This window comes from Hypanus sabinus, chromosome 13 (assembly GCF_030144855.1).
Source record: "Hypanus sabinus isolate sHypSab1 chromosome 13, sHypSab1.hap1, whole genome shotgun sequence".
NCBI lineage: Eukaryota > Metazoa > Chordata > Chondrichthyes > Myliobatiformes > Dasyatidae > Hypanus > Hypanus sabinus.
The window spans coordinates 17,728,022-17,745,298 of NC_082718.1; the positions used below are offsets into that span (position 1 = coordinate 17,728,022).

At 38.5% G+C, this 17,277-nt stretch overlaps 1 protein-coding gene across 3 annotated transcripts in view; it reads left to right on the plus strand.

Annotated features, from left to right (window-relative positions):
* Window positions 1-17,277, plus strand: part of ccdc146 (coiled-coil domain containing 146) — a 107,175-nt gene that overhangs the window by 77,164 nt on the left and 12,734 nt on the right. For all 3 annotated transcript variants that reach the window (XM_059987217.1, XM_059987216.1, XM_059987218.1), the window contains 2 exons: window positions 1,441-1,669; window positions 16,803-16,931. In XM_059987217.1, coding sequence (XP_059843200.1) covers window positions 1,441-1,669; window positions 16,803-16,931 — 358 coding nt within the window. The remainder of the gene's footprint in view (window positions 1-1,440; window positions 1,670-16,802; window positions 16,932-17,277) is intronic.

Consider the following 17,277-nt stretch of genomic DNA (forward strand, 5'->3'; position numbering starts at 1 on the left):
ATGCAATGGAGAGGGTTCATAGGAGGCTCACAAAAATGATTCCAGGATTGAATAGCTTGTCATATGAAGAGTGTTTAATGGCTGTAGGCCTGTATTCACTAGAATTCAGGAGAATAAGGGGTGACCTCATTGAAACCTATCGAATAGTGAAAGGCCTTGATACAGTGGATGTTTCCTATGGTGGGAAAGCTAAGACCAGAGGACACAGCCTCAGAGAGGTGCATCCTTTTAGAACAGAGATGAGGAGGAATTTCTTTAGCCAGGGAGTGGTGAATCTGTGGAATTCTTTGCCACAGTCAGCTGTGAAGGTCAAGTCTTTATGTATATTTAAGGCAGAGGTTGATAAGATTCTTCATTGGTCAGTGTATGAAGGGATATGGAGAGAAGGCAGGAGATTGGGGCTGAGAGGAAAATTGGATCAGCCATGAGGAAATGCTGAGCAGACTCAATGGGCCAAATGGTCTAATTCTGTTTCTATATGTTATGGTCTATGGATTTAATGTGGAATAGTGCCCAAAGCTTAATGTGGATGAGTTGGGCTGAATGGCCTGTGTCCATGCTATAGGATTCTATGATGGAGTTCAGATCTACAGCGATGGGTCTAAAGCATCAAAATCCCACACCAGATGAAGAAAACAAAAAGAATTAAGCGTTTAACAAAACTTAAGCTGAAAAATGTAAATGATCCAATTGTAACATTTCCCATCACAGCTCTTTAACTGCTTTCAAATGAATAGAGCCAGTTATTGATTATAATCCAACCTCAGAGAGATTTCCTGGATATATTCCCAAATTAAGTTATGGGAAATGGATACATCTGCACATTCTGCTGTTGGGATCTGTGAGGAATCTTAATATCAGAGCACAACTGGGCAATGAATAGTGAAGAGCTGGACTTCTTTCCAGTGTGCATCAATGCAGGAAACTGAAGTTGGTGGTACTCATGTAGAGAAGTCATGGCAGTTCTCATGGAAGTAGCCAAAAATCACAACCATACTTACACTACCCCAAAGGAATGATGCCAGTGGATCAAGATAGCAATAAAGGAGTATAATTTAAAAATAGCATTCTTGAGTAAGCCAAAAGAGATCAGGTATTTCTAAATGGTATATTTTATTTCTTCAGTGTTTATCAAACTGCACAAATGAGAGAGGGAAGCTAAAAAAAAAAGAAAACGATTGCAACGTAACATGCACAAAATGCTGAAGGAACTCAGCAGGTCAGTCAGCATCTATGGAGGTGAATAAACAGTCAACATTTTGAGCTGAGCCTCTTCATCAGGACTGGAAAGGTGGTTGAGAAGCCAGAATAAGAAGGTGGGCGAGTGTACAAGCTGGCAGGTGATAGGTGAGGGAGAAGGTAGGTAGGTGGGTGGGGAAGAGGGGGATGAAGTGAGATTGTAATGTACAGTATACTGCAATGTATGCCTTTTGTTTACAGGGGAATACAGTTGATTGAACGGGAGGAAGAGGTTTGTGTTTTCTATGAGAAGTTAAGCATTCAGGATTCCTTGATTGGTAATGGCGATAAGGAATTACATAGTATTGAGGAGGAAATACAATTTTTGAAAATTCAACTGGCAGAAGAAACAAGGAAGATTCAAAAATTTCGCAGAGATGTACCATGTAAACAGGAAGTGGAGGAAAACTTGGCTGCATTACATAAAGAGGTAAGAAAAGGACAAATTAAGAATACACTTCTTTAAGAATATGGGTAACCAAATGTGAATGATAAATTGAACTTCAAAACTTTGGAAAGACTGGTGACAAATACAAAATGAGTGACTAGTAATAAAATTGTCAGATAGGAAATTAAAAAGAGGAAAAGTAAACAGAGAAAGGCAGTAAAACACGATAAGCAACAGGATTATCAAAATATCTATTCTGCATATTTCAGTGTTATTCTGCTGCATCAAGACATTTTTCAGAGCATAATAAAACTGTGGGGTGACCATCACTCACAGAAAACTCAAACTTTGATTCAGTAGCATTAGTTCATAGCAGACCTGTTATCTGCTTAACTTTTGTCACCACTATATTCATCTCTTCTCACCAACAATCAAATGATGGACAAGTCTTCCAATGCATTTTCTATCCCATACTAAAGCACTTCATTGGCAGTGTTGATGTTGAACTCTAGTTATTGAAGTGATGCAAGCAAAAGTATACTGTAGATTTCCAGACAGCAACAAAGGACATTTCAGCCCGTTGAGTTAATGTAGGTCACAGGACAATCCTTTTCTCCTACTAATTAGTTTTTTCTGTAACTTATTCCTCTCACAATCTCATTGGTCACACCTCCCACCTCCCACCTCCCAAGATCCTACCCTCCACATTTCAGACAGTTTAATCCATACATCTTTGAAATGTGAGAAGAAACTATATATCTCAGGGAAATGCCTTCACAGGAAGTATATGTGACAGCATCAAGGGTCAGAATTAAATCCTGTGCATTGGAGTTGTCAGGTAGCAGCTCTGCTAACTGCACTCAATTGAGTCAGATGTCCCACCTCTCCCAGAAGTTCTAGGAGTCTCCTGCATATTGATAGCAGCTCCTTGACACCTGCAAATTATATACAATATCCTGGAAATCAATTTTTTTGAGGGAAAGTGAGAGAGAGCAAGAAAGAACGAGAGAGAGCATGCGCACCATGGCAGAGTGTTCCAAAAAAAGAAAATATAAAACGTACTTCACCCCAGACTACACTAAAGTGTACCCCTGTCTAATAGGGGTCAAAAATAATGAGAGTGTTGCTCACTGCACTGTTTGCAACAGTGACTTTTCTTTTGCCCATGGTGGGTTAATGACTAAAAGTCATGTTGAGGTGAGTTTAACAGGTGTCATTCATTCATTAGCATAGCTAACATTATTTAAACTAGCTGGCTCGCTGCTGAGGACCTACCCTATTGCAGACATCCCACCTCTCCTGGAAGTTCTGGGAGTCTCCTGCAAATTGATGGTGCTACCTCCCTGAAATGAGTTTTTGTAAATGGGATGTCTGCAACTGCTATGCAAAAAAACTGAGATTAGGTGAGTTTAAAAAAAAATGTTTAGTTAAGTGTTAAGATTAGAAATCAGAAGACTGTATCGCAATTGTGACTAAGTGGTTGATATAAAAGATTCAGTCATCTCCCCTAGGTTGTAGGAGTTCACATTACAAACCGTACAATAAGGTCCTGGATTAGATTCTCTGGCATTAGATGATTGTAAGACATGGCATTGGTTGCTACAATTTGGAGGTCCATTATATGGCTTCATACAAGTAGTTCTACAATCAATAAAGTGCAATATATAAAAAACTGCTATTGTACTTTTAATTGTATAGATTTTAATTTCAGAGGATGAAACATGAACAGATATTAGATTAGCTTACAGATGTCAGTGCATTACCTTACCTATGCTGGTCAGGCCACTGATCTTATGACTAGACTGCCTATCGTGGGTAAAAATTAACACTCATTTCCATGGTGCAACTGTAATATTTAACAGCATGGATTAGAGGATAGTATTGCACAGAATTAGAGGATAGTATTGCACAGAATGACACTTTGAACCAGATCTCTAATTATATTTTGACATTTTCTTTTGCCCTTTCTGCTATAATGTGATTTTGTTGTTCCATTGACCTTGTTTTCTCTCTGTGTGTGTCTGTAACCACTTGAGAGTTGGCAGAGTTCTAATGTAGGAAAGAAAATGTGTAAAGCTTGCCAGGTTAATTTTGAAAGCTGAAGTGTATCAGCATAAATTCAAAGTAAACGATTCTTAGACTGATAAGAATCTAAACAGCTTTCCTTAAAGTAATTTGCCAAATTGTGACATTTTTGTATTAGTCTGAAATAGAACAGATTAATTCATTTGTCAATTATTGTTTACACTTAGACTTCTCTTTTGCCAAAATTCCAATGGGAAGCTGGACAATTTAAATCCATCTTTGCAAAATTCTTGTTGATCTCTTAGTGGAAGTCCATGCATTACTGATGGCTGTCAAACTGATCTTTTATCTTCATTGTGCCTGGCTCTTTCCAATTAATTAACAATCCTTGTCTATAGCAAACACCTGCAACATGCAGGTCATCAATACCCCATATTGCTAGTAGATCACATTCTCCATTGTCTTCAATAGCCAATGGAAGAAATCTTGGGGATTTTGAACTGTAGCTGGCTTTCCTAACTTTCCTAGCACATGAAACAAAAATAGAAATGATGGACAAACTAGGCCAGTAAAGCAGCATCTACGATCTGCAGCAGATATTCAAAAAATTGAGCAATTGTGGTTGAGAGCTACATCCATTAGGCAAAGAGGAAAATATGTTTTTAAGAGGAAAAAGGACATTTTGGAGACATCAAAATTAAAGTCCTCACCATTTCTACAAATGTGATGGAGACAATGAAACTGGAAAACAGAAATGGCATCAGAGGAAACAGGGCTAGGGTGTGCATAGTAGAGGCACTAGAGGGAGTCTGTGGGCTTGTTAGTCGATGACCTGAAGTGGAGACTGAGAAATCCAGAAAAGGAACAGGTGTCAGAGAAACGATGAGTACTTAACGCCACTGCTCTACTCTCTCTGCATCCAGAACTGTGTAGCTAGGCACTGCTCAAATGCCATCTATAAATTTGTTGGCAACACTATTATTGGCAGAATTACAGATGATGATGAAGATGCGTTCAGGAGCAAGATAGATCCACTGGTTGAGTGGTGTTGCAACAACAACCTTGTACTCAACATCCAAGGAATTGATTGTGGACTTCAGGAAGGGAAAATCAAGGGAATACACACCAGTCCTCATTGAAGGATCAGCAGTGGAAAGTGTGAGCAGTTTCAAGTTCCTGGGTGACAACATCTCTGAAGGTCTATCCTGGGTCCAGCATATCAATGCAATTACAAAGAAGGCACAACAGTGGCTATATTTGATTAGAAATTTAAGAAGATTTGGTATGTCACTCACTAATTTCTACAGATGTACCATGGAGAACATTCTAACTGATTGCATCAAAGTCTGGTATGGAGAGGCCACTGTACAGGTTTGGAAAAAGTTGCAGGAAGTTATAAACTCAACCACCTCCAACATGAGCACTAGATCAAAGACAACATCAAAGTCGCTTTCAAAAGATTATGCCTCAAAAAGGTGGCATCCATCATTAAGGACCCCCATCACCCAGGACATGCTGTCGTCTCATTACTACCATCGAGAAGGAGGCACAGGAGCCTGAAGACATGCACTTTAATAACAGCTTCTTCCGTTACCCTCTGCCATTAGATTTATGAATGGACAATGAATCTACGAACTCTACTTCACTATGCTTTCCTCTCTTCAATTTTATCATCAATGGCATGTGTCATGAAATTTGTTAACTTATCAGCAGAAGTTCAATGCAATACATAATATAGAAGAAAAATGTAAAAATAAATAAGGAAATCAATTACAGTATATGTGTGTATGTGTGTACATATATATATTTTAATAGATTAAAAATTGTTCAAAAACAAATAATTTATATTAAAAAAGTGAGGTAGTGTTCATGGGTTCAATTTCCACTTAGGAATCGGATGGCAGAGGGGAAGAATCTGTTCCTGAATCACTGAGTGTGTGCCTTCAGGCTCCTGTACCTACTACCTGATGGTAAGAATGAGAAAAGGACATGCCCTGGATGCTGGGGGTCCTTTCTGAGACATCACTCCTTGAAGATGTCCTGAGTACTTTATAGGCTAGTATCCAAGTTGGAGCCGACTAAATTTACAACCCACTGCAGCTTCTTTTGGTCCAGTGCAGTAGCCCCCCCCCCCCTCCCCAGTGATGCAGCCTGTCAGAATGCTCATCTATAGAAGTTTCTGAGTGTTTGTGTTGGCATTCAAACCTCTTCAAACCCCTAATGAAATATAGATACTGTCTTGTCTTCTTTTTAGCTGCATCAATATGTTGGGACCAGGTTAGATCCTGAGAGATCTTGTCGCCCCAGGAACTTGAAACTACTCACTCTCTCCACTTCTGATCCCTCTATGAGGATTGGTATGTGTTCCTTCATCTTACCTTTCCTGAAGTCCACAATCAGCTCTTTCGTCTTACTGACATTGAGTGCCAGGTTGTTGCTACAACACCACTCCACCACTTGGTATATCCCACTCCCGTACGCCCTCTCATCTCCATCTGAGATTCTATCAACAATGTGGTGCCAAAAAAACGACCTCTCCCTCAATGTCAAAAAAACAAAGGAGTTGATCATGGATTACAGGAGGAACAGAGACAGGCTAGCCCCTATTTACATCAATGGGATTGTAGTTGAGAGGGTGAATAGTTTCCCCGGTATACACATCACCAAGGATCTTATCTGGACTGTACATACTGGCTGTGTGATGAAAAACGCACAATAGCACCTCCTTGACCTCAGATGACTGAAGTTCAGCATGAGTCCCCAAATCCTCAGGGCACAATTGAGAGCATCCTGGCTGCCTGTGTCACCACCTGGTACAGGAACTGTACTACCCTCAATTGCATGACTCTGCAGAGTGTGGTGCGGACAGCCCAGCACATCTGTGGATGTGAACTTCCCACTATTCAGGACATTTATAGCAGCAGGTGCATATAAAGGGCCTGGAGGATCATCAAGGACTCCAGCCTCCCCAACCACAAACTCTTCCAGCTGCTACTATCTGGTAAATGGTACCGCAGCTTTACGGCCAGAACTAACAGGTTCTGGGACAGTTTCTTACACCAGGCTATTAGATTTATTAATACACATTAATCTGGTGGCATATCTGACTATGCAAAACAATTATGTATACAATCTTAGTGTTTGGGCAATATCCTCCCACATTTTCCCCTCTTTATTGCTTGTACATTGTGACAGAGACACAACATAAAGACTCTTACTCCCTTGGATGTAAGAAATAAAATAAATACAATACCATAAATAAATAAAATATGAGATTAATAACTCACCTCCTTCTACCTTAGGCCATGAACTTATCACCCCCGTCTGTGAACGTGTGTGTATGTGTATATCAGGCACCAGAACATCAGGCATTCACCTTTGTGAATGGACGAAGTATTCAGTTCATTGTCATATCCAAACACAGCAGATTCTGGCCAGCTTCTGAGGGATACCCAACCAGTAACACAAAGCAACTTATTCTGCATCAATGCGCCTTTACTAATTAATTCTTCCAGAAAGACTATTGTAATATTCCCTGTGTTGATATTTATTTCATATTATTGCTCACTGCGTAGAAGGAAACTATTCAGCTTTTTGTGCCGATGTTAACTCTCAGAACATTTCCCCAAATGATTTCCCTACCTTTTTCACTATAACTTGATCCTGATTTTTCCTATGACCCACCTATGCAAAGGATAATTTACAGTAGCTAATTAATTTACCAACCAGCAATCTTAAACTTAGTTTTATGTAACAGATAACATTAAAGCCTCCAATACTACCAAGCAATTTTGAGTGCAACTTAACAATGCTCAAATAGACAATCAGGTGACTTGACAAGTTCACAATCTCATCTGTAATGTGCCCCCATCATATAACCAATGTAACTTGCACAACTTATTTTTACGAAGATGATTGCATTTAGAGGAGGTGCAGATGTTTTTATTTTGACGAAGAAGGCGAGGACATGAAGGCAGATAGATGATCATCGTGTAACCTTGCAGTAAAAGAAATGCGAAGGGTAGGAATATATCAGTGATTCTGGTGCCCTGATTTGGCAAATTCATTTCTATATTCATCATGATGAAAATTATTCTATTCATCAAAGACTCATTGGCAATGCCAAATTAGAAACTGCAATAAAATCACCCCAAAGTGTCAAATATGAGAAAAGGAATTTCAATTATTTCTTAACAATAATTATCCTGCATTTATTTTTTTCCCCATCAACCTAGCTTATTTTATAAAATGAATGTTCCTCTTTTGACCTTAGGTTAGCAGGTGGAAGGTTGTTGTTACAAGCATGGGGACCATTGAGAGGTTCAAAACAAGTAGCCCCTGGTTGATTGAGACTGAGAACTCTGAGCAGAGTAGGCTTCACTTTGCCAGCTACCAGAACAGTCACATTTAATTTGTACACTGTTACCATGGGTGGAATCTGCATGACTGCCCCTTAAGCATTCAGCATAGCCAAATGACTCTTCCCATGTAAAGTCTCAGAATCAGAATCAGAATCAGGTTTATTATCTCCGGCATGTGACGTGAAATTTGTTAACTGAGCAGCAGCAGTTCAATGTGATACATAATATAGCAGAGAGAAGGAATAATAATATTAAATAAATAATAATAATAATAATAATAATAATAATAAATAAACCAGTAAATCAATTACATATATTGAACAGATTTTTTAAAAGTGCAAAAATAGAAATACTGTATATTTAAAAAGTGAGGTAGTATCCAGAGCTTCAATGTCCATTTAGGAATCGGATGGCAGAGGGGAAGAAGCTGTTCCTGAATTGCTGAGTGTGAGCCTTCAGGCTTCTGTACCTCCTATCTGATGGTAACAATGAGAAAAGGGCATGCCCTGGATGCTGGAGGTCCTTTAATAATGGACGCTGCCTTTCTGAGACACCGCTCCCTGAAGATGTCCTGGTTACTTTGTAAGCTAGTGTCCAAGATGGAGCTGACTAAATTTACAACCTTCTGCATCTTCTTTCAGTACTGTTCAATAGCCCCTCCATACCAGACAGTGATGCAGCCTGTCAGAATGCTCTCCATGGTACACTATATAAGTTTCTGAGTGTATTTGTTGATGTGCCAAATCTCTTAAAACTCCAAACTAAGTATAGCCACTGTCTTGCCTACTTTATAACTACATCGATATGTTGGGACTAGGTTAGATCCTCAGTGATCTTGACACCCAGGAATTTGAAGCAGCTCACTCTCTCCACTTCTGATCCCTCTTTGAGGATTGGTACGTGCAGTACAGCACTCAGCTGCAGAATTCCGAAAGTGCCACACTCTCCAGAGTGAATTACAATGTTCTTGTTGTACATGAAGGCAGCACACAAGTTGGAACAGACTCTATCGTTGTTACCAACAATCTTAACAATCTTTTAATTCCTAGTATGAATGAGAGATGCATTTTTTCCATCTCTGTGATCAACAAGTTATTGTCATTCTCACAGACCTTACCCACCGCTGAATTCCTTCCTGAACTATTCCTACCACTAAATACTTACTTGTCCTGGGTGTTTCATCAAATGTAAATGCCTTCTTGTTCATTGTCTTACCTCAAATGGATTGCCAGTATCCATGCTGTTGCTTGGCAAGAACAAAATGCATCCAGAGGTGGGCTATTCTATTCTGTAATGATTCCTAGAAGAAGTTTAATGCTGTAAAAGGACACGGAAGCAAGAAAGTAAAACAACAGTCAACAACAATCACAGCCTAGATGTTCCCAGGTTACCATCTTCATGGTGGAGTATTAAGTTCAGAATCAAAATCAGGTTTATTATCACCAATATATGTTGTGAAATGTGTTGTTCTGCAGCAGCAGTACAATGCAAAACATAAAAATTGGTTGTGAAGCTCCCTGAATATTTGCAAGTGCATGAAATATTGAAAATATTTGACTCCAATAAGCTGACACCCTTGCCTTCCCATTAAGCATAGCTTACCATTGGCCATCAGTTCCCAGGAGTTCCACGGCCTTTAAAGTCTGGTACTTTCAACTGCAGCTGAGACTTTACATGGGAAAACAGTGCCACTTGTCTCAGCGTGGTGAACTACATATACCTGTCTGGACACGCCCCCTGCTGACTGCTCCGGTGGCTCCACCCACAGACCCCGGTATAAGGCGATCGAGGCTTGAGTCCGGCCTCTCAGTCTCCAGGATGTAGTACAGTGGTCAACCACTGCTTGTTCCTTCTTCCAGTCAATAAAAGCCGATATCTCGCCTTTACATCTCAGAGAGAGTTATTGATGGTGCATCACTCAGCTGCAGTGAATGTTTGAGTGGTAAGCAAAGTTGAATTATTGATCATGGAGATGTAGGACTTTGTACACATACCACACCTGCTGATGAAAGAATAAAGTGGGGTAAGGATGATAGTGTGAAGTGAGAAAGGATTCCTGGATAGAGGTGCTAACGGTGAAAATGGAAAGACACTGAAAGTGAAGGTGTTAGTGTAGAAGTGTGCTATAAAGAGATGGAAGAGCTTGGAAAGAGAGTGCTCATGCAGAGTTTGAAACCTGAAAAAAAAAGGTTGGTGGGGATCACATTGACCCATGCTTGATGGATCAAAGAATAAGCACAGCAAGTCCTTTCTCCAGTGCCATGCTTACAAATTTGCTACAATGCTGGACCATCAAAATGGAAAATCACTTGATGGTGACTATCAAATATGCATCCTGGTGCTCAGCTTCCATGAAACACTTTATTCAGCCAGGTTATATTGTCACTGCTTTTTGTTAAGATATCTCACCCAAAACAAATGCCACAAAAATTGCAATTTTGATTACATTTACAATGAGTGCCCTTCTTTAGAGTGGTCATGTATATTGGAGCACTGAAGAATTTGTTGGAAACTTTCTGAAAGTATGCACTCTGAGTCATGGTGTCACAGATCCAGAAGAAACAATTAACATAGTTGACTGATTACTCAGTGTGCTGGGTTGGGGGTGGTGGTTGGGGAAAGTGTTTCTTTGCTTGGGAAGATTTTTTGGTCATTGAGCACTAATTCTTTCACATCCTCTTCCAAGTGGTGCTGCTACATTCTCAGACTCTTAATTTTACTTCACTTGATTATTTCGTTATGGGTTTTTCTCTTAATGGCACTTTAACATTTCTTTTTGCACTACTTCAGATGGTCCTATTATCTTTGGACTACTCTGTTTTGTGTTTGACACCACACTATTGCTCTATTTATTATTTTGTTTACTTTATGAGTTTCATGCAAACAAGAAATTTAATTGTAACCTGGTTTATTTCGCAATAAAATAAACTAATATCATCTGCTCCTTTGGTCTCTAGGGATGCCAATAAATTATAAGACCACTTCTTTCTAATTGAAAATTAATATCTTGAGATGTTCCCTTTGAAATTTTTTAAACTATCAAGAGAAAGTTTATTTTTCTGTTTATTTGAGAGAAGATTTTCTTTTAAAGTTTTGTTGCTAAAGACAAAATTTATAGACAATTAAATTCTTAGAACAGTGATGACACTGGACTTTAGACAGATCCTCCAACTATCCCAATGCACTTCTCCAGGTTGTGTATTAACAGAGAAATTAAACAACTATAGTTAAGTGTGCAGTGTTGTAAATTAGCCTGCAAAATCCCAGAAACATAGAAAATAATAAAGGAACAGAAGACAGGCATTTTAAAATAGCTCTGGAAATCCTATTTTTATATTTCTGGCTACTTTAATCTCATACCACAACATTATTCCCTATTATTCTTCCCTGTTTTTATATTATGTCTCATCTTCTAACACATTTACACAATTATATGGTATTCTTAAAAGTTTTATATATTAAATTTTAATTTATCATGTACAGTGGTGCTATAAAGTTCGTGAACCCTGTACAATTTTCTTTATTTCTGCATAAATTTGACCTAAAATTTTATTAGATCTTCACATAAGTCCTAATACTAGATAAAGAAACCCCAATTAAACAACTAACACAAAAAGCATTATCCTCGCTCATTTATTTATTGGGAAAAATTATCCAATATTACATGTATTTGTCAGAAAAAGTTTGTGAACCTTTGCTTTCAGTAACTGGTGTTATCCCCTTGTACAACAATAACTTCAACCAAACATTTCCGGTAACTATTGATAAGTCCTACAGATTGGCTTGGAGAAATTTTTTGCCATTCCTCCTTACAAAACTGTTTCAACTCTGGGATGTTGGCGGTCTTCTTTGCATTAACTACTTGCTTCAATGAACTTCCACAAAATTTCTGTAGGATTAAAGTCAGGTCATGGACACGACTATTCCAAAACACAAATTTTCTTCTTTTTAAACCATTCTGTTGTTCATCTACTCTTGTCTTTCAGATCATTATCCAACTTATTTTAAGCTTCAGGTGATGGACTGCCACCCTGATATTCTCCTGTAAAATGTCTTGATACAATTTTGAAGTTATTGTTCCCTCAATGATTGCAAGCTGTCCAGGCCTGAGGCAACAAAGCAGCCCCAAACCATGACGCTCATTCCACCGTACTTCACAGTTGGGAAGAGGTTTTGGTTTTGGTGTGTAGTGCCCTTCTTCCTCCAAACATAGCAATGTGCATTTCTGCCAAAAAAATTCGACTTTTGTCTCATCTGTCCACAGAACATTGCCACAGAAGTGTTGTAGAACATTCAGGTGGTCTTTTGCAAACTTGAGACATACAGCAAATGTTTTTGGAGAGCAGTGGTTTCCTCCATTGTGTCGTTCCATGAGCACCATTCTTGTTCAGTATTTTTCTTGTAGTGGCCACATTAACAGACACTTTAGCAAATTCTAGAGTTTCTACAGGTCTTTTTGCTGTTACCCTTGGGTTCTTTTTCACTTCCTTCAGCATTGTTGTGCTCTTGGTGTGATCTTTGCAGGATGCCCACTCCTAGGGAGTGAACCAACAGTACTGAGTTTCCTCCATTTGTAAACAATTCCTCTGACTGTGGACTGATGAAGACTCAGGTCCTTAGAAATGCTTTTGTAGCCTTTTCCAGCTTCACGCAACTCTACAATTCTTCTAGGGTCCTCTGAAAGTTGTTTTGATCAAGGCATGGTGCACATTCACTTTCTTGAGAAGAGCAGGCTCTCTCAGTAACTTGACTTTGTGTGTCTTTTTTGTAGGGCAGGGCACCTCTTCAACCCACACCTCCAACCTTATCTCATTGATTGCAACACCTGACTCCAAATAGCTTTTGCAAAAGGCATTACCCAAGAGGTTCACATACTTTTCCCAACAAATACATGTAATATAGGATATTTTTTCTCATTACATAAATGAACAAGTATAATGTTTTGTGTTACTTATTTAATTGGGTTCTCTTTATCTAGTTTCAGTACTAATGTGAAGATCTGATTCCATTTTAGGTCATATTTATACAGAAATTGAGAAAATTCTACAGAGTCACAAACTTTCTAGCACCGCTGTATATGGTGACTTCTCCCATGGGAACCTTTCTTTCTCATTTGAATCTATTGTTTTTTCTGAAAATCCCTTTAATTGTCTGCCACTGCATTTTGACTAACCAATTCTCTAACTTAATTTTCTAGTTTTTCATCATTAGGTCTGCTTTTATGAATTCATATTTGCTCTTATATAACATTAAAATATCAACCTTGAATCCATTCTCCTTTCCAACAAACTGTAAATTTAAGCATATAATATTCGTTATTTCGAGTTGTCTCACAAGATCATGAAATAATTATATTTTGTTCCACGATACCAGGTCTTGTACAATGAGACGCTGAAACATTTTACGAAAAATATTGCTAAAGATATAGAATTAGAAATCAGTTGTTAGGTTAGGACAAACATAGATTAAATGATTTTCCATGTACTAAAATAGTTAATTAACCATGAATGTGGTGTTCAATAGAAAATAAGAGAAAAAGGTCAAATGTATCATCATCAACCTTCATCTATGTGGAAACTTTAACAGAATGAAACACACACATCATTTTGCAAGAGTGTGATCAAATGTAACTTGACACCCAGCCAAACTGGGGACTTTTGCCATTGCCAGCATTTCCTTCCTTTCCTGAATTGCTGTTGAGATGTTAATGGGAGCCATCTTCTTGAACTGCTTCAGTTGATTACTTTAGATGACATTACAATTGATTAAAGTTTTAATGAGTCTTCCAAAAACTAAAGTGCAGAGACTAAGATATTTATGTGGAAATTCTGGTGTTTAGAGCCAAATGCAATGAAGGAAGGAAATTACTATATTTTAAGTTGAGCAAAGAGGCCAGCTCTAGCGTAAATATTCATCTTGGTGTGCTGTAGCAATGGAAATTACAGAGAAGGACAAAATGAGGCAATGGAGGAATTTGAAAACTAGATTGAGAATTTTAAAACCTTAGTATTGTAGATCAAAGTACTATTGGTCAACAGTGCATGAGTGTGGGGTGAATGTAACATAGTGTGAGTTAAAATACAGGTATTAAAATTTTGGTTAACATTTAGGCAGCATAAAAGGAAGCTAACCACAAAGATATTGAGATGGTCACATTTAGATGCTACAAGATATCGCTGGTAGTTTTAGGAACATGATTTGAGGTAGCTCTTTGACAATTGTACAGAAGTGGAAATAACATGGTCTATTTTATTGGCATGGATATATTTGGTCTGTAGCCTCTTCGGCCCATAGTGCAACTATGAAGAAAGCACAGAAGTTTACGAAGATTCTGCAAGACATCTAAAGCTTTGACAAATTTCTATAGGTGTGTAGTGGAGAGTTTGTTGACTGGCTGTATCACAACCTGGTATAGAAACACCAAAGCCCTTGAACAGAAAATCTTCCAAAATGTGGTGGATATGGCCCAATCCATCATGGGTAAAGCCCTTCTGACTATTGAGCACATCTACATGAAGCATTGTCACAGGAAAGCAGCATCCATCAGCAGGAACCCTCACCACCCAGGACATACTTTCTTCTTGCTGCTGGCATCAGGAAGAAGGTACAGAAACTACCAGGTTCAAGAACAGTTATGATCCCTCAACCATCAGGCTCTTGAACCAAAGGGTTTTAGTTAGGAAGATTCAATCATTAGGTATTAATATTGAAGTAGTAAAATGGATTCAACAGCGGCTGGATGGGAGATGCAAGAGAGTAGTGGTGGATAACTGCTTGTCAGGTTGGAGGCTGGTGACTAGGCATGCCTCAGGGATCTGTACTGGGTCCAATGTTGTTTGTCATATACATTAATGATCTGGATAATGGGGTGGTAAATTGGATTAGTAAGTATGCAGATGATACTAAGATAGGTGGCATTGTGGATAATGAAGTTGGTTTTCAAAGCTTGCAGAGAGATTTAGACCAGTTAGAAGAGTGGTCTGAAAGATGGCAGATGGAGTTTAATGCTGTTAAGTGTGAGGTGCTACGTTTTGGTAGGACTAATCAAAATAGGACATACATGGCAAATGGTAGGGCATTGAAGAATGCAGTAGAACAGAGTGATCTAGGAATAATGGTGCATAGTTCCCTGAAGGTGGAATCTCATGTGGATAGGGTGGTGAAAGAAGCTTTTGGTATGCTGGCCTTTATAAATCAGAGCATTGAGTATAGGAGTTGGGAAGTGATGTTGAAATTGTACAAAGTGTACAAGGCATCGATAAGGCCAAATTTGGAGTATTGTGTACAGTTCTGGTCACCAAATTATAGGAAAGATGTCAACAAAATAGAAAGAGTACAGAGAAGATTTATTAGAATGTTACCTGGGTTTCAGCACCTAAGTTACAGAAAAAGGTTGAACAAGTTAGGTCTTTATTCTTTGGAGCTTAGAAGGTTGAGGGGGACTTGATAGAGGTATTTAAAATTATGAGGGGGATAGATAGGGTTGATGTGCATAGGCTTTTTCCATTGAGAGTAGGGGAGGACACGAGTTGAGAGTTGGGGGCAAAAGTTTAGGGGTAACACAAGGGGGAACTTCTTTACTCAGAGAGTGGTAGATGTGTGGAACAAGCTTCCAGTAGAAGTGGTAGAGGCAGGTTTGATATTCTCATTTAAAGTAAAATTGGATAGGCATATGGCCAGGAAAGGAATGGAGGGTTATGGGCTGAGTGCAGGTTGGTGGGACTAGGTGAGAGTAAGCATTTGACATGGACTAGAAGGGCTGAGCTGGCCTGTTTCCATGCTGTAATTGTTATATGGTTATATGGGAGAACTTCACTTGCCCCATCATTGAAATGTTCCCACAACCTATGGATTCACTTATTTTTTGATATAAAACTATAAAATTTTATTTATAACACATATACAGAAATGTACAGACAATCAATATTTACAAAGACAGTAAGTATACTCAAAATATGGTTACTACTGTCTATAAAACAGTCGATACCATGGGGGGACCATCGCTCACAGAAATTCCCCAAAGTGCCTGCAGTGACCGCTGGCTCTGTCTCCATGAATGGCCCAGGGCCAAGCCCACCAGGAGATCCTCCTCACGCCCTGCCCCCTTTCGAACTGGGTGCCCATATATGAGGAGCCCAAGACTGAAGTGCACCCAGAACCTCAGCAGCAGCACCCTGAGAAACTCAAAGAGCAGCTGAACCTCTCACATTCCATAAATGCGTGATACACTGACTCCTCCTGCCCATTGACTCACTTTCAAGGACACATCATCTCATGTTCTCAGTATTTATTGTTTATTTATTTATCATTATTATTTCTTTTGTGTTTGCACAGTTTATTGGCTTTTGCACGATGGTTGAAAGTCCTAGCTGGTGCAATCATTCAATGATTCTATTATGGTTATTATTCTAATATGGATGTATTCAGGATGCCCAGAAGAAAATGAATCTGAGGGTTATACATGGTGACATATTTGTACTTTGATAATAAATTTGCTTTGAACTTTGACCTTTTTGGAGTCTAAATAGCCAGGTTATTGACATTGATTTACTCTTTCATAGAATGAAAATTCTTAACAGATTAAAATGTTGGGCTAGAAATACTAACTTAATTTATTCTCACAGTGAATAACAGTATTAGTGCAGTGAAATGTGTCCTCTTTATCAATATACATGTTTGCAAATCAATATCTTCATGTACTGATTAGGAAGTAAAGAGTCATGTTACTAATGCTGGTCTATATATACTTCATTTAAATCTTACAATTTTTATAATTATTTCTACTGCAGCTTATTCAGTGTCAAAACAAAGTCCAAAGTCTTGAGAAGATTTTAGTGGATCCTTCAAATGCCAACAGAGCGCGGTTATTGGGAGGAGATGATCCATCATTTGATGAAATATACACAAGAGTAAATGAGGTAATATGCTGCTCATTAAAATTTATTAACTATGCCAGTCATGTTATATACAAAACTTTATTCATATCTCTTGAACAGTGAGAAAAAACTAAACGGAGCAACTTAAAACAAACATTATTTGTGTGAGAAATGAGCCTGAATTTGTTCAGTGCAATAACATTTCATTGCAAAATATACTTGTAACCAGATATATTCAATTGTCCATTCCTGTAGAAAAGGGTCCTGAGCTTGCATAGTGTAAATACATATTAAAATGTCATCAAGTTCCAAATGCTTAGGTGAGATATTAAAAAATTACCTAAGATTAAAGTAGCATGGAACTTTATTGAAGCTTGGCCATTGCCAT